The 18,399-nt window shown below is 46.6% G+C and overlaps 2 protein-coding genes across 3 annotated transcripts in view; one reads left to right on the top strand and one right to left on the bottom strand.

Annotated features, from left to right (window-relative positions):
• The window catches only part of LOC139395247 (DEP domain-containing mTOR-interacting protein-like), a 75,340-nt gene that overhangs the window by 16,488 nt on the left and 40,453 nt on the right, over window positions 1–18,399 (bottom strand). The window contains 3 exon segments of the mRNA XM_071142896.1: window positions 1,227–1,331; window positions 6,085–6,155; window positions 16,906–17,043. Of these exon segments, the coding sequence (XP_070998997.1) occupies window positions 1,227–1,331; window positions 6,085–6,155; window positions 16,906–17,043 (314 nt within the window).
• The window catches only part of LOC139395246 (sister chromatid cohesion protein DCC1-like), a 67,659-nt gene continuing 51,508 nt past the window's right edge, over window positions 2,249–18,399 (top strand). The window contains exons 1-2 of one of the 2 annotated variants that reach the window (XM_071142895.1): window positions 2,249–2,303; window positions 6,108–6,173. In XM_071142895.1, coding sequence (XP_070998996.1) covers window positions 2,290–2,303; window positions 6,108–6,173 — 80 coding nt within the window. In that variant the 5' untranslated portion in view covers window positions 2,249–2,289. Of the gene's footprint in view, window positions 2,358–6,107; window positions 6,174–18,399 lie in introns of both variants that reach the window. The other variant, XM_071142894.1, reaches the window with a different exon arrangement.

Here is an 18,399-nt window from a genome sequence, read left to right as displayed (position 1 = left end):
AGAAAGGGAGGGGAATAGGGAGAGAGGAGATGAGAAAGGGAGGGGAATAGGGAGAGAGGAGATGAGAAAGGGAGGGGAATAGGGAGAGAGGAGATGAGAAAGGGAGGGGAATAGGGAGAGAGGAGATGAGAAAGGGAGGGGAATAGGGAGAGAGGAGATGAGAAAGGGAGGGGAATAGGGAGAGAGGAGATGAGAAAGGGAGGGGAATAGGGAGAGGGGAGATGAGAAAGGGAGGGGAATAGGGAGAGGGGAGATGAGAAAGGGAGGGGAATAGGGAGAGAGGAGAGGAGAAAGGGAGGGGAATAGGGAGAGGGGAGATGAGAAAGGGAGGGAATAGGGAGAGGGGAGATGAGAAAGGGAGGGAATAGGGAGAGAGGAGAGGAGAAAGGAAGGGGGAGAGGGAGAGAGGAGAGGAGAAAGGAAGGGGGAGAGGGAGAGAGGAGATGAGAAAGGGAGGGAATAGTGAGAGAGGAGAGGAGAAAGGGAGGGGAATAGGGAGAGAGGAGATGAGAAAGGGAGGGAATAGGGAGAGAGGAGAGGAGAAAGGAAGGGGGAGAGAGGAGAGGAGAAAGGAAGGGGGAGAGGGAGAGAGGAGAGGAGAAAGGAAGGGGGAGAGGGAGAGAGGAGATGAGAAAGGAAGGGGGAGAGGGAGAGAGGAGATGAGAAAGGAAGGGGGAGAGGGGAGATGAGAAAGGAAGGGGGAGAGGGAGAGAGGAGATGAGAAAGGAAGGGGGAGAGGGAGAGAGGAGAGGAGAAAGGAAGGGGGAGAGGGAGAGAGGAGAGGAGAAAGGAAGGGGGAGAGGGAGAGAGGAGAGGAGAAAGGGAGGGGAAGGGGAAGATGTAGAAACATAGCACATGTTTTTATGGTGATAAAATGTGACAGAAGTGACACTATATCTATAACAGATTCATTTTTTAACTAAAGTTAATTTAGCTACGGCTCCTTCGTCTTAGTTCACTTCTCTCCTCCCCCTTCCTTCTGCTCTCCTCCCCCTTTCTCCCTCTCGCCCTCCCTCACTCCTTCTTGCCCTGGTCTCTCTCCTCTCCATGCCCCTCTCTTTCACATCTCTCCTCTCCTGCCCCCTCTCTCCTCCCTCACTAATTCCCTTGGCCGCTCTCCCTTCCTTCCTCCCCCCCTCCCCATTGTTTAGGTCAGTGCTCTCTACTCCCAGCTGGCAGTGGAGTGTGTGTGTGTGTGTCTGTGTGATGGTATGTGTGTTACATACCTTCATCCCAGCTGCTGCTGCGGGACCACTGGGGTCGACAGCCTGGATGTGGCAGGGCTTACTGCCTCGCACCACGAAGCCCCAGCCCACCGCATCCCCCACGATCTGAGGAGGCAGTCAAAATGTATTTAAAAAAGAGCATTAAAGCAGAGAGCTAGAAACAACAGGGTTGGTGTGATTAAAAAGGTTGTCACCGTGCTACAGGGGGCATGACACCGCGCTACAGGGGGCATGACACCGCGCTACAGGGGGCATGACACCGCGCTACAGGGGGCATGACACCGCGCTACAGGGGGCATGACACCGCGCTACAGGGGCATGACACCGCGCTACAGGGGGCATGACACCGCGCTACAGGGGGCATGACACCGCGCTACAGGGGCATGACACCGCGCTACAGGGGGCATGACACCGCGCTACAGGGGGCATGACACCGCGCTACAGGGGGCATGACACTGCGCTACAGGGGGCATGACATGAGATGCAACAGTGTTGTAGGATGATTTTGATGTTCCATCATTCTCTAAAATGTATCTGTCAGGAACTGTAATGTTTGTTATGCAGAAGTAACATGAAGTGTTGTTTTTAACTGTGTGTGTGTGTGTGTGTGTGTGTGTGTGTGTGTGTGTGTGTGTGTGTGTGTGTGTGTGTGTGTGTGTGTGTGTGTATATATATATATATATATATATATATATATATTATTACTATCCTTGTGGATACTGGAATTCCCAAAAAGTAGGGGACATTTCCTACACCCCCACGAGGACAGAGGCTATTTTAGAGTTAGGGGGTAGGGGTGTGTGTGTGGTGTGCTTGCGCGTGCTGTAACAGCCCTTATCAGATCTCTCTCATGAAGCTTCTAAGAACCTACTCAGACAAGCATTCCATTTCAGAACACAAGAGGGTCATCTCAGGCAGAGCCCAGAGCCAATCCGGTCAGTCTGTTAGGAGTGATGATGTGTCCCACCCAGTCTAATATGAACTGGTATCAGTAGTGCATTCAGCCCGATTCCCTGGTGAATATCAGACCCGGTAAGGAGGAGAATCGTCTGTGGATCAGACCATGCAGGCCAGAGTGTGTGTATACTGTGTGTGGGATGTGGACATGCCATCTTCGGGTGACAGTAGAATGTGTGTGTGGGTTAGGGTGGCAAAGGGAGGGTATAATTACTGGAAACTTTACCAGGAAACTACCAATATTTTGGTAACTTAAGGATTTATAAAAAATATAAAAAAATATCACAGTTGTGTGTTATTTCTGGTCCTCTGTGTGTCCTTATCACATGTAAAAATACATAAAACAATCAAATAAGATAAGTGTTTCAAAATAATATATATATATATATATATATATATATATAGAATGACAAATCTGTAAAACATCCAAAATATAACCATCAACTTAGTAAATACAATGGGTGTTTAATATAAGGGTTTCAGCATGAAATATACAGTATATTTATTTATTATAAATGCTTTGCCGCCAACCTGGGAGGCAGTTGTGATGAAAGTCAAACGTTGGAAGTTGCAAAGTTAATTGATAATAATGCCAATGTTGATTAGATGCTTTTTTCATTAGCCTATTTTCTCTTGAACCATATGGTCTATTTTACTAGAAACTCATAGACACGGACATAAAAATTAATACTATATATGAATACAGTCTAAAGTATAAAATGACATTTAGATGTTGTTGAGGGGTAAGGTGACTATATACAGGGTCAGTTCAGTACCATATTAACAATGTACAGGGATACTGGAGTGATAGAGGTAGATATGTAGAGGGGTAAACATACTATATACAGGGTCAGTTCAGTACCATATTAACAATGTACAGGGATACTGGAGTGATAGAGGTAGATATGTAGAGGGGTAAACATACTATATACAGGGTCAGTTCAGTACCATATTAACAATGTACAGGGATACTGGAGTGATAGAGGTAGATATGTAGAGGGGTAAACATACTATATACAGGGTCAGTTCAGTACCATATTAACAATGTACAGGGATACTGGAGTGATAGAGGTAGATATGTAGAGGGGTAAACATACTATATACAGGGTCAGTTCAGTACCATATTAACAATGTACAGGGATACTAGAGTGATAGAGGTAGATATGTAGAGGGGTAAACATACTATATACAGGGTCAGTTCAGTACCATATTAACAATGTACAGGGATACTGGAGTGATAGAGGTAGATATGTAGAGGGGTAAACATACTATATACAGGGTCAGTTCAGTACCATATTAACAATGTACAGGGACACTGGAGTGATGGAGGTAGATATGTAGAGGGGTAAACATACTATATACAGGGTCAGTTCAGTACCATATTAACAATGTACAGGGATACTGGAGTGATAGAGGTAGATATGTAGAGGGGTAAACATACTATATACAGGGTCAGTTCAGTACCATATTAACAATGTACATGTGCTGGGGCATTGTGCCGGGGAGGAAACGGGCGAACTCCGCAGCACCCACTGCCGCATATTTTGCCCTCAGTGCATCATTGCATTGGAGGTCAATCAACTCCATTTGGAGGTTTGGTGGTGAGCTTTCCACGTCAACAGCAAATGGGTTACCGAGCAGTTCCAACCTGCTTTTTTGTGCTTCAAAGTCAGCAAATCGGCGTCGAAAGTCAGCGGCAAGCATACCTATTTTATCAGCCAACTGTGTGCTCGGGAACGCACTGGTAGAGAGCTTCTCTTTCATGGTCTGGCAGCTGGGAAAGTGGCTCAAATTTTCTTTCCGCATCTGCGTCTCCCACAGAGTCAGTTTGGTTTTAAATGCCTTCACTGTACTGTACATATCAGAGATGACACGATCCCGACCCTGCAGCTGCAAGTTTATTGCATTCAGATGACTCGTAATGTCACCTTTCCCTGGCTTAGCCATCGCACCTCTGTGTGATAAGGCAAATCACCATGCTCCGTTTCTAACTCCGTCAGAAATGCCTTGAACTGGCGGTGATTCAAACCTTTGGCTCTGATAAAGTTAACTGTGCGCGTGATGATGCTCATTACATGCTCCATTTTCAAGGCTTTACCGCACAACGCTTCCTGGTGTATGATACAATGATAAGCTGTCAGCTCACCTGTCGCGTTTTCCTCTTGCATCTTTTCCCGTATCTTCGCCACCAGTCCGCTCCTGTGTCCACACATCGCAGGTGCTCCGTCGGTTGTCAAACCCACGAGTTTTTCCCAAGGCAGCTCCATCTCATTTACACATCTTGACACCTCTTCATACAAATCATGCCCCGTAGTTGTGCCATGCATAGGACGTAAAGCCAAAAACTCCTCTGTCACGCTTAGGTTGGAGTCCACTCCGCGGATGAAAATTGACAACTGGGCAATGTCAGAAATGTCGGTGCTCTCATCCACAGCCAAGGAATATGCAATAAAATCTTTTCCCTTTTTCACAAGCTGCTCTTTTAGATTGATGGACAACTGGTCTACTCTCTCGGCAATGGTGTTTCTGCTCAGACTCACATTTAAAAAGAGTTGCCTTTTTTCTGGGCAAACTTCGTCACAAACTTTAATCATGCAGTTTTTGATGAAATCCCCCTCCGTAAATGGCCGGGCTGATTTAGCGATCTCTTCTGCCAAAATAAAACTGGCCTTGACAGCAGCCTGGCCTTGTGATTTGGCTTTTTTGAACAGAGCCTGGCCTTGTGATTTGGCTTTTTTGAACAGAGCCTGTCGAGATTTGAGGCCTCGTTTTAATTCCTCTGCCTTTTGTAGCCTTTGTTCCATGTCCATATTCTTGTTTTTGTCCGCGTGTTTCGTTTCATAATGTCGTCTCAGATTATACTCTTTCAGTACCGCCACACTTTCTCCACACAGAAGACACACAGGTTTTCCAGCTACCTTCGTGAACATATACTCCGACTCCCACCTTGTTTGAAACCCCCGGTTCTCAGTATCCACCTTCCGTTTTGCCATTTTTGATGGGTATCTGAAAGTTAATTTTACTGTGATGCTGACGACTGCTGTGCCAATAAATATTGAAATGAAGCAGCCTACTGCTCGGTGCGTCACCTTTGCATTGTGGGAAATGTAGTATTGGTGCGTGTAAAAGATCTGCGGGCTGCCGGCTTGCTGCGGGCCGGTTCTAATAATAAATCAAGATCATCCCAGGGGCCGTAAAAAACCTTCTTGCGGGCCGGATGTGGCCCGCGGGCCTTGACTCTGACATATGTGATATACAGGGTCAGTTCAGTACCATATTAACAATGTACAGGGATACTGGAGTGATAGAGGTAGATATGTAGAGGGGTAAACATACTATATACAGGGTCAGTTCAGTACCATATTAACAATGTACAGGGACACTGGAGTGATGGAGGTAGATATGTAGAGGGGTAAACATACTATATACAGGGTCAGTTCAGTACCATATTAACAATGTACAGGGATACTGGAGTGATAGAGGTAGATATGTAGAGGGGTAAACATACTATATACAGGGTCAGTTCAGTACCATATTAACAATGTACAGGGACACTGGAGTGATAGAGGTAGATATGTAGAGGGAAGAAGCTGTGTGTCAGTCTGCTGGCTTGGGGACAGAAGCTGTGTGTATCAGTCTGCTAGCCTGGGGACAGAAGCTGTGTTTCAGTCTGCTAGCCTGGGGACAGAAGCTGTGTTTCAGTCTGCTAGCCTGGGGACAGAAGCTGTGTTTCAGTCTGCTAGCCTGGGGACAGAAGCGGTTCAGGAACCTGCTGGTGTCAGACTTGATGCACCGGTACCACTTGCCGTGCGGAAGCAGAGAGAACAGTCTATGGCTCGGGCATGTCATTACAGTCATTACACCCCCCCCCCCCCCGTGTGTGTGTGTGTGTGTGACGTACTGTGAATGTCTTCTTTATGTAAGGGCCTCCTGGCGTCTGCAGCTCCTCAGGACTCACTTGTCTCTTCAACACTGCAAAGCAAACACACAGTAAGTACTGACACTGACACACACAGAGTAAGTACTGACACTGACACACACACACACACACATACTAAGTACTGACACACACACTAAGTACTGACACACACACTAAGTACTGACACACACACTAAGTACTGACACACACACTAAGTACTGACACACACTAAGTACTGACACACACTAAGTACTGACACACACTAAGTACTGACACACACTAAGTACTGACACACACTAAGTACTGACACACACTAAGTACTGACACACACACACACACACACACACACACTGCAGAACATTCCTCCTGCAGCAGTAACTATAGTCTCATCATGTTGTCCTGTGTGCAGGAGGACAACATTCCTCCTGCAGCAGTAACTATAGTCTCATCGTGTTGTCCTGTGTGCAGGAGGACAACACTCCTCCTGCAGCAGTAACTATAGTCTCATCGTGTTGTCCTGTGTGCAGGAGGAGGACAACATTCATCCTGCAGCAGTAACGATAGTCTCATCGTGTTGTCCTGTGTGCAGGAGGACAACATTCATCCTGCAGCAGTAACTATAGTATCATGTTGTCCTGTGTGCAGGAGGAGGACAACATTCCTCCTGCAGCAGTAACTATAGTCTCATCGTGTTGTCCTGTGTGCAGGAGGACAACATTCATCCTGCAGCAGTAACTATAGTCTCATCATGTTGTCCTGTGTGCAGGAGGACAACATTCATCCTGCAGCAGTAACTATAGTCTCATCGTGTTGTCCTGTGTGCAGGAGGACAACATTCCTCCTGTAGCAGTAACTATAGTCTCATCGTGTTGTCCTGTGTGCAGGAGGACAACACTCCTCCTGCAGCAGTAACTATAGTCTCATCGTGTTGTCCTGTGTGCAGGAGGAGGACAACATTCATCCTGCAGCAGTAACGATAGTCTCATCGTGTTGTCCTGTGTGCAGGTGGACAACATTCATCCTGCAGCAGTAACTATAGTATCATGTTGTCCTGTGTGCAGGAGGAGGACAACATTCCTCCTGCAGCAGTAACTATAGTCTCATCGTGTTGTCCTGTGTGCAGGAGGACAACATTCATCCTGCAGCAGTAACTATAGTCTCATCATGTTGTCCTGTGTGCAGGAGGACAACATTCATCCTGCAGCAGTAACTATAGTCTCATCGTGTTGTCCTGTGTGCAGGAGGACAACATTCATCCTGCAGCAGTAACTATAGTCTCATCATGTTGTCCTGTGTGCAGGAGGACAACATTCATCCTGTAGCAGTAACTATAGTCTCATCGTGTTGTCCTGTGTGCAGGAGGAGGACAACATGGCTACTGTTGTTTAAAGGAAAAGAGGAAAGCATGCAGTCACATGACCGTGCCTCGAGGGAAACAATTTCCCTGTTTCCTATAGCGGATTTTAAGACATTTAGTGTGTGTGTGTGTGTGTGTGTCCGTCTCTGCTCATAATGGTGTAACCATAAACTCAGACAGAAGGAGAAACATCCACAGAACAATGGATCTGCATCCTAACAAAACTAACACGTTATATTTAAACTGAAGGAAATATTGTTGAGGATATGAATACAGGTAACTACTGTATAGTACTGTTGAGGATATGAATACAGGTAACTTCCATACACTAAGTATAGTACTGTTGAGGATAGGAATACAGGTAACTACTGTATAGTACTGTTGAGGATATGAACACAGGTAACTACTGTATAGTACTGTTGAGGATATGAACACAGGTAACTACTGTATAGTACTGTTGAGGATATGAACACAGGTAACTACTGTATAGTACTGTTGAGGATATGAACACAGGTAACTACTGTATAGTACTGTTGAGGATATGAACACAGGTAACTACTGTATAGTACTGTTGAGGATATGAATACAGGTAGATACTGTATAGTACTGTTGAGGATATGAACACAGGTAACTACTGTATAGTACTGTTGAGGATATGAACACAGGTAACTACTGTATAGTACTGTTGAGGATATGAATACAGGTAGATACTGTATACTCCGTATAGTACTGTTGAGGATATGAATACAGGTAGATACTGTATGCTCAGTATAGTACTGTTGAGGATATGAACACAGGTAACTACTGTATAGTACTGTTGAGGATATGAATACAGGTAGATACTGTATACTCCGTATAGTACTGTTGAGGATATGAATACAGGTAGATACTGTATGCTCAGTATAGTACTGTTGAGGATATGAACACAGGTAACTACTGTATAGTACTGTTGAGGATATGAATACAGGTAGATACTGTATAGTACTGTTGAGGATATGAACACAGGTAACTACTGTATAGTACTGTTGAGGATATGAACACAGGTAACTACTGTATAGTACTGTTGAGGATATGAATACAGGTAGATACTGTATACTCCGTATAGTACTGTTGAGGATATGAATACAGGTAGATACTGTATGCTCAGTATAGTACTGTTGAGGATATGAACACAGGTAACTACTGTATAGTACTGTTGAGGATATGAATACAGGTAGATACTGTATACTCCGTATAGTACTGTTGAGGATATGAATACAGGTACCTACTGTATAGTACTGTTGAGGATATGAATACAGGTAGATACTGTATGCTCAGTATAGTACTGTTGAGGATATGAAGATACAGGTAGATACTGTATGCTCAGTATAGTACTGTTGAGGATATGAATACAGGTAGATACTGTATACTCAGTATAGTACTGTTGAGGATATGAAGATACAGTGAATTTGGAAAGTATTCAGACCCCTTCACCTTTACCAGATTTTGTTAAGTTACAGCCTTATTCTAAATGTTTCCCCCCCTCCCCCCTCATCAATCTAAAACACAATACCCCATAATGACAATGTCAAAAATAGGTTTTTAGAAATGTTTGCAAATGTGATATTTAATTTTTTTTATTTGTAATACATTTCCATAAGTATTCAGACATTTTAAAATCAGTACTTTGTTGAAGCACCTTTGGCAGCGATTACAGCCTTGAGTCTTCTTGGGTATGACGCTACAAGCTCGGCACACCTCCATTTGGGGAGTTTCTCCCATTTTTCTCTGCAGATCCTCTCAAGCTCTGTCAGGTTGGATGGGGAGTGTCGCTGCACAGCTATTTTCAGGTCTCTCCAGAGATGTTCGATCGGGTCCTAGTCCAGGTTCTGGCTGGGCCACTCAAGGACATTCAGAGACTTGTCCCGAATCCACCCCTGCATTGTATTTGCTGTCTGCTTAGGGTCATTGTCCTGTTGGAAGGTTAACCTTCGCCCAAGTCTGAGCTCTTGAGCACTCTGGAGCAGGTTTGCATCAAGGATCTCTGTACTTTGCTCCGTTCACCCCGATCTTGACTAGTCTCCCTGCCGCTGAAATACATCCTCACAGCATGATGCTGCCACCACCATGATTCACGGTAGGGATGGTTCCAGGTTTCCTCCAGACGTGATGCTTGGCATTCAGGCCAAGGAGTTTCATCTTGGTTTCATCAGATTAACCAGATCTCTGTTTGGCCAGACCAGATGAACTGCAAGCGGGCTGTCTTGTGCTTCCGTCTGGCCACTCTACCACACAACGCCTGATTGGTGGAGAGCTGCAGAGGTGGTTCTCCCATCTCCACAGAGGAACTCTGGAGCTTCCGTCTGGCCACTCTACCACACAACGCCTGATTGGTGGAGAGCTGCAGAGGTGGTTCTCCCATCTCCACAGAGGAACTCTGGAGCTTCCGTCTGGCCACTCTACCACAAAAGGCCTGATTGGTGGAGAGCTGCAGAGGTGGTTCTCCCATCTCCACAGAGGAACTCTGGAGCTCTGTCAGAGTGACCATCGGGTTCTTGGTCACCTCCCTGACCAAGGCCCTTCTCCCCCCATTGCTCAGTTTGGCCGGGTGGCCAGCTCTAGGAAGAGTCTTGGTGGTTCCAAACCTCTTCCATTTAAGAATGATGGAGGCCACTGTGTTCCTGGAGACCTTCAATGCTGCAGAAATGTTTTGGTACCTTTCCCCAGATCTGTACCTCGACACAATCCTGTCTCGGAGCTCTACAGACAATTCCTTTGACCTCATGGCTTGGTTTTTGCTCTGACATGCACTGTCAACTGTAGGACCTTTATATAGACAGGTGTGTGCCTTTCCAAATCATGTCCAATCAATTGAATTTACCACAGGTGGACTCCAATCAAGTTGTAGAAACAAAGATAATCAATGGAAACAGGATGCACCTGAGATCAACTGAGTCTCATCGCAAAGGTCTGCAAACTTATGTAAATAAGGTATTTCTGTTATTTATAATACATTTGTAAAAATGTCATTAAAAGGGGTATTGTATGTAGATTGATGAGGAACAAAAAGTGTGTAATCCGTTTTAGAACAAGGCTGTAACGTAACATGTGGAAAAGGTTAAGGGGTCTGAATACTTTCAGAATGCACTGTAGGTAGCTACTGTACACTCACTACAGATGAACTCTTAACCTTTATAAACAGACGTCCTTCAAACTCAAACCAGTTCTCTTGCCCACCCACAATTCCTTGTTTTGGTGGTAGCAGCACTGAGTCGGTATGAAAAGGGTTCCTCTCTTCCTAGAAAGTGACTCACTAACGTTGACCTCGGGTAACCTCTGGACACTGCAGTGACCTAGATTCTCTTCCACCCCACAGCTGGAATACAGGAAGAGTAGAGTCGTGTTCAGGGAGGCCGCAGACATAGAAATACAATTACAAGAACGGCCTCCCTACGCAAGTCAATGAGGCCATGATGAGTGATCGGGGATCACTAATGGAATCTACAGGCTTAAGCCTCTCACAACTCTCACCAATCAGACGTTACGCCCGTCCCTCTGGCCAAACAGTCGTTACGGCCGCCCCTCTCGCCAAACCAGACGGCCGCCCCTCTCGCCAAACCAGACGGCCGTCCCTCTCGCCAAACCAGACGGCCGTCCCTCTCGCCAAACAGACGGCCGTCCCTCACTCATTTACATGACATTTTGAGTAATTTAGCAGACACTCATCCAGATCGACTTACAGTTTGTGCATTCATCTTAAGATAGCTAGATGAGACAACCACATATTACAATAAGTACATTTTTACCCCCCCAAAATAAGGTAGTATTGTCAAGTGTTGTCGATCACACTTGAATCATATACATTTCCTCAGCGTCTATTTAAATCACCAAGGCTCATCTATAGCTATAGAGGAGAAAGAGCAGTTAATGTCAAACGTCTTGGGGCAGGAAGCTGAGAACAGCTGCCTGCATGGCTCACCCTCATCTCCCAGTGTTCGAGACTTACTGAGAAAAACACTTCCCGTCTTTTCCCAAGAATCTGATTCAAAGACTTCCTGTGTATTCCAGAACAATTGTAAACAGCCTCTCTCTGGCCTTCCAGCTCTTCTCCTCCATACTGCTGCTGACTGTTTACAACTCCTTTAAAAATGGACAACACACACAGACAGAGAGACAGAGACAGACAGACACAGAGAGAGACACAGAGACAGACAGACACAGAGAGAGACACAGAGAGAGAGACACACAGAGAGAGACACACAGAGAGAGAAAACAGAGAGAGAAAACAGAGAGAGAACACAGAGAGAGAACACAGAGAGAGAACACAGAGAGAGAACACAGAGAGAGAACACAGAGAGAGAACACAGAGAGAGAACACAGAGAGAGAACACAGAGAGAGAACACAGAGAGAGAACACAGAGAGAGAACACAGAGAGAGAACACAGAGAGAGAACACAGAGAGAGAACACAGAGAGAGAACACAGAGAGAGAAAACAGAGAGAGAAAACAGAGAGAGAAAACAGAGAGAGAACACAGAGAGAGAAAACAGAGAGAGAAAACAGAGAGAGAAAACAGAGAGAGAAAACAGAGAGAGAACACAGGCCTAAACCCTTTTCTCTGAATTGTGAAAAGTTAGTAATTCACCAAAAAGGCTGAGGAGGAGTTGTGGGGATCAGAGTTAAACTAAAGCAGATGTGATTTAGTGTATCTAATCATTTTAGTAAGCTTTAAGTAGCTAGTCTAAATATACATGCCAACTTCCATGTGCCAGTGTGAGTTGGTTGTAAAAGAGTAATCTATCAGATATGATAAAAACATCCATGTTGTGAATGAACAGTATGTGAATAATCAGTGTATTGTTCTGGGTCAGAGCCTGTGTCCCGGTGTAGGGCAGGGTCATGACGTTGGTCTGTGTCCCGGTGTAGGGCAGTGTCATGACGTTGGCCTGGGGGTGTAGGGCAGTGTCATGACGATGGCCTGGGGGTGTAGGGCAGTGTCATGACGTTGGCCTGGGGGTGTAGGGCAGTGTCATGACGATGGCCTGTGTCCCGGTGTAAGGCAGTGTCATGACGTTGGCCTGTGTCCCGGTGTAGGGCAGTGTCATGACGTTGGCCTGTGTCCCGGTGTAGGGCAGTGTCATGACGTTGGCCTGGGGGTGTAGGGCAGTGTCATGACGATGGCCTGGGGGTGTAGGGCAGTGTCATGACGTTGGCCTGGGGGTGTAGGGCAGTGTCATGACGATGGCCTGTGTCCCGGTGTAAGGCAGTGTCATGACGTTGGCCTGTGTCCCGGTGTAGAGCAGTGTCATGACGTTGGCCTGTGTCCCGGTGTAGGGCAGTGTCATGACGTTGGCCTGTGTCCCGGTGTAGAGCAGTGTCATGACGTTGGCCTGTGTCCCGGTGTAGGGCAGTGACATGACGTTGGCCTGTGTCCCGGTGTAGGGCAGTGACATGACGTTGGCCTGGGGGTGTAGGGCAGTGTCATGACGTTGGCCTGGGGGTGTAGGGCAGTGTCATGACATTGGCCTGGGGGTGTAGGGCAGTGTCATGACATTGGCCTGGGGGTGTAGGGCAGTGTCATGACGTTGGCCTGGGGGTGTAGGGCAGTGTCATGACGTTGGCCTGGGGGTGTAGGGCAGTGTCATGACGTTGGCCTGTGTCCCGGTGTAGGGCAGTGTCATGACGTTGGCCTGTGTCCTGGTGTAGGGCAGTGACATGACGTTGGCCTGGGGGTGTAGGGCAGTGTCATGACGTTGGCCTGGGGGTGTAGGGCAGTGTCATGACGTTGGCCTGGGGGTGTAGGGCAGTGTCATGACGTTGGCCTGGGGGTGTAGGGCAGTGTCATGACGTTGGCCTGGGGGTGTAGGGCAGTGTCATGACGTTGGCCTGGGGGTGTAGGGCAGTGTCATGACGTTGGCCTGGGGGTGTAGGGCAGTGTCATGATGATGGCCTGGGGGTGTAGGGCAGTGTCATGACGTTGGCCTGGGGGTGTAGGGCAGTGTCATGACGTTGGCCTGTGTCCCGGTGTAGGGCAGTGTCATGACGTTGGCCTGGGGGTGTAGGGCAGTGTCATGACGTTGTGTGCTACAGTATTAACAGTCTACCTCTGTCCTGGTGCGACGGTATAAACAGTCCCCCTCTGTCTCAGTGGGGAGTGCAGCAACTCAGGCTGGCCTGCTGGTGTAAGTCCCCAGCTACCCCACAGTGAGTGAGTGAGTGTCTGTGTCTGTGTGTGTGTATATATATATATATATATGACTGCCAACTAAGGGCTACTCCCCCTGTTCCAGCTCTTGCTAGAACAACCCTTATTGGGTCATATGGTCCATACTGTAGACACACACACACACTTTCCATTTCTCAACTCATGTTCTAGGTGATGGTAGGTCAGGAGAGAGTTCAACAGGAAGAAATAGCAGGACTCCCCCGTGGCTAACCTGAAATATCCATGCACACTCACACACCAGCTAATGAAACGTCTACAGTCACAGACAAAAACACACAACTTTCCCCTGACCGAACCCTGGCCTCAAACCCTGTCACCCACAACTATCCCCTGACCGAACCCTGGCCTCAAACCCTGTCACCCACAACTTTCAACAGCCGCTTTCAACACCCTTCTCTCTCGTTTAGAGAAATAGGAGAACACAATGTCCCGAAGACAGGGAATCTCATACTTTGCATTAACACACACTACACACAGCTTAAGAAAAAAAAATATATATATTTTTTAATCAGCAGTCTTCGATAGAAACACAGTCTTCTATATAAGACTAGAGCCTGGATATCTAAAACACAGTCTTCTTCTATACAAGACTAGAGCCTGGATATCTGAAACAGTCTTCTTCTATACAAGACTAGAGCCTGGATATCTGAAACAGTCTTCTTCTATACAAGACTAGAGCCTGGATATCTGAAACACAGTCTTCTATACAAGACTAGAGCCTGGATATCTGAAACACAGTCTTCTTCTATACAAGACTACAGCCTGGATATCTGAAACAGTCTTCTTCTATACAAGACTAGAGCCTGGATATCTGAAACACAGTCTTCTATACAAGACTAGAGCCTGGATATCTAAAACACAGTCTTCTTCTATACAAGACTAGAGCCTGGATATCTGAAACAGTCTTCTTCTATACAAGACTAGAGCCTGGATATCTGAAACACAGTCTTCTTCTATACAAGACTAGAGCCTGGATATCTGAAACAGTCTTCTTCTATACAAGACTAGAGCCTGGATATCTGAAACAGTCTTCTTCTATACAAGACTAGAGCCTGGATATCTGAAACACAGTCTTCTTCTATACAAGACTAGAGCCTGGATATCTGAAACAGTCTTCTTCTATACAAGACTAGAGCCTGGATATCTGAAACAGTCTTCTTCTATACAAGACTAGAGCCTGGATATCTGAAACAGTCTTCTTCTATACAAGACTAGAGCCTGGATATCTGAAACACAGTCTTCTTCTATACAAGACTAGAGCCTGGATATCTGAAACAGTCTTCTTCTATACAAGACTAGAGCCTGGATATCTGAAACAGTCTTCTTCTATACAAGACTAGAGCCTGGATATCTGAAACAGTCTTCTTCTATACAAGACTAAAGCCTGGATATCTGAAACACAGTCTTCTATATAAGACTAGAGCCTGGATATCTGAAACACAGTCTTCTATACAAGACTAGAGCCTGGATATCTGAAACACAGTCTTCTATACAAGACTAGAGCCTGGATATCTGAAACAGTCTTCTATACAAGACTAGAGCCTGGATATCTGAAACACAGTCTTCTATATAAGACTAGAGCCTGGATATCTAAACCACAGTCTTCTTCTATACAAGACTAGAGCCTGGATATCTGAAACACAGTCTTCTATACAAGACTAGAGCCTGGATATCTGAAACACAGTCTTCTATACAAGACTAGAGCCTGGATATCTGAAACAGTCTTCTTCTATACAAGACTAGAGCCTGGATATCTGAAACACAGTCTTCTATACAAGACTAGAGCCTGGATATCTGAAACAGTCTTCTTCTATACAAGACTAGAGCCTGGATATCTGAAACAGTCTTCTTCTATACAAGACTAAAGCCTGGATATCTGAAACACAGTCTTCTTCTATACAAGACTAGAGCCTGGATATCTGAAACACAGTCTTCTATACAAGACTAGAGCCTGGATATCTGAAACACAGTCTTCTATACAAGACTAGAGCCTGGATATCTGAAACACAGTCTTCTATACAAGACTAGAGCCTGGATATCTGAAACACAGTCTTCTATACAAGACTAGAGCCTGGATATCTGAAACAGTCTTCTTCTATACAAGACTAAAGCCTGGATATCTGAAACAGTCTTCTTCTATGGTTCTGTCCGTGTGACCACTAGTCACTGGTACCAATAGCAGTCCAGAACAGGCTGGTTCTGTCCGTGTGACCACTAGTCACTGGTACAGACAGCAGTCCAGAACAGGCTGGTTATGTCCGTGTGACCACTAGTCACTGGTACAGACAGCAGTCCAGAACAGGCTGGTTCTGTCCGTGTGACCACTAGTCACTAGTACAGACAGCAGTCCAGAACAGGCTGGTTCTGTCCGTGTGACCACTAGTCACTGGTACCAATAGCAGTCCAGAACAGGCTGGTTCTGTCCGTGTGACCACTAGTCACTGGTACAGACAGCAGTCCAGTACAGGCTGGTTCTGTCCGTGTGACCACTAGTCACTGGTACAGACAGCAGTCCAGAACAGGCTGGTTCTGTCCGTGTGACCACTAGTCACTGGTACAGACAGCAGTCCAGAATAGGCTGGTTCTGTCCGTGTGACCACTAGTCACTGGTACAGACAGCAGTCCAGAATAGGCTGGTTCTGTCCGTGTGACCACTAGTCACTGGTACAGACAGCAGTCCAGTACAGGCTGGTTCTGTCCGTGTGACCACTAGTCACTGGTACAGACAGCAGTCCAGAACAGGCTGGTTCTGTCCGTGTGACCACTAGTCACTGGTACCAATAGCAGTCCAGAACAGGCTGGTTCTGTCCACATGATACTGTTACCATTTACCTAAACTGAGGATCCAAAACACTCCAAGTTTTTTTCCATGTGTTCTGGATAGTCAGTAGTTCCTGACCAGAACCTCAGTCTGGGGAGGAGTGGGTATCAGCACATTGAAGACACACTGCTGTGCACAGGGCTCCTATTCACACTCTTACCCCACTGTGGTTTGTGTGTGTGTGTGTGTTAAGGTCACTCAGGGAGAATGGTGACCCTCTTACCGGACTGTGCTGTGTGTGTGTGTGTGTGTGTGTGAGAGTGTATTAAGGTCACTCAGGGAGAATAGAGGGCCTCTTACCTGACGGTGGTGTGTGTGTGTGTTTGAGAGAGTGTATTAAGGTCACTCAGGGAGAATAGAGGGCCTCTTACCTGACGGTGGTGTGTGTGTGTGTTTGAGAGAGTGTATTAAGGCCTCTTACCTGACTTTGGGTTACAGAGCACCGGGGGGCTGCTACTGAGGGTGGGACTGCTGCTATAGTAACCACTGCTGCCACAGCTGCTGCTCATGCTGCTACGACGGATACCCACTATCATCTTGATCTCTTTAGTAGGACTCACTGAGAGAGGAGAGAGACAGGCGAGAGAGAGTGAGCGAGAGAGAGGGGAGGCAGAGAGAGAGAGAGAGAGAGAGGCGAGAGAGAGAGAGGCGAGAGAGAGAGAGAGAGGCAGAGAGAGAGAGAGGCAGAGAGAGAGAGAGGCAGAGAGAGAGGCGAGAGAGAGAGAGGCAGAGAGAGAGAGAGGCAGAGAGAGAGAGAGAGGCAGAGAGAGAGAGGCGAGAGAGAGGCGAGAGCGAGAACGAGCGAATGTCCTCTATTCATTAGCACATTTTCCCCCTTTGATGTCATCAAAAACAAATGAAGGTCTGAGAGACTTTTTATCCCCAATTCAACATTTGTTTCTTTTCAGAGCGAAACACTAATTATGTCCCAAATGGAGCCCTATTCTCTATACAGTGCACTACTTGGGACCAGAGCCTTATGGGTCCTAGTCAATAGTAGTGCACTAAAGGGAAAAGGACTGTGTAAAAGCAGTGTTGCTGTCGTCAGAGGTCTGAGTTGTTAGTTGTGAAAGGATGTGTAGGTGTGTCTAATCACTCTTTCCAGGTAGGCTGTATATAGCCTCCATAAAGCAGGACGCCTCTAGACTGTGGCAGGCGGTGGAGCAAAGTCTAAAGAATCATGTCATTGTGCATCAGTGCTCTGCAATATCCTGCAGAACGTAGAGAACCCTGCAGAACGTAGAGAACCCTGCAGAACGTAGAGAACCCTGCAGAACGTAGAGAACCCTGAATCCTGCTGAACATAGAAAATGAAAGATGGATAAAACATATTGTGGCATCCGTGTGTAGTGCTTATGAACATGTTATGAAGTCTCTATAAAGCCACAGTTTGTTTAACTAGAGAGCCTGTTGTCCATGTAGTAGTGTGACATTCAGCTTAAAAACCCGACCGTGTTAATAGCATCATAGGGACGGCAGGTAGACTAGTGGTTAGAGTGTAGGGACGGCAGGTAGCCTAGTGGTTAGAGTGTAGGGACGGCAGGTAGCCTAGTGGTTAGAGTGTAGGGACGGTAGGTAGCCTAGTGGTTAGAGTGTAGGGGCGGCAGGTAGCCTAGTGGTTAGAGTGGAGGGGAGACAGGTAGCCTAGTGGTTAGAGTGTAGAGACGGCAGGTAGCCTAGTGGTTAGAGTGTAGGGGAGACAGGTAGCCTAGTGGTTAGAGTGTAGGGACGGCAGGTAGCCTAGTGGTTAGAGTGGAGGGACGGCAGGTAGCCTAGTGGTTAGAGTGGAGGGGCAGGCAGGTCGCCTAGTGGTTAGAGTGGAGGGGCAGGCAGGTCGCCTAGTGGTTAGAGTGGAGGGACAGCAGGTAGCCTAGTGGTTAGAGTGGAGGGGCAGGCAGGTCGCCTAGTGGTTAGA

The sequence above is a fragment of the Oncorhynchus clarkii genome, unplaced genomic scaffold (genome assembly GCF_045791955.1).
Source record: "Oncorhynchus clarkii lewisi isolate Uvic-CL-2024 unplaced genomic scaffold, UVic_Ocla_1.0 unplaced_contig_14050_pilon_pilon, whole genome shotgun sequence".
NCBI lineage: Eukaryota > Metazoa > Chordata > Actinopteri > Salmoniformes > Salmonidae > Oncorhynchus > Oncorhynchus clarkii.
The sequence above is the reverse complement of the archived record's forward strand: the minus strand, read 5'-3'. Positions and strand labels throughout refer to the sequence as shown.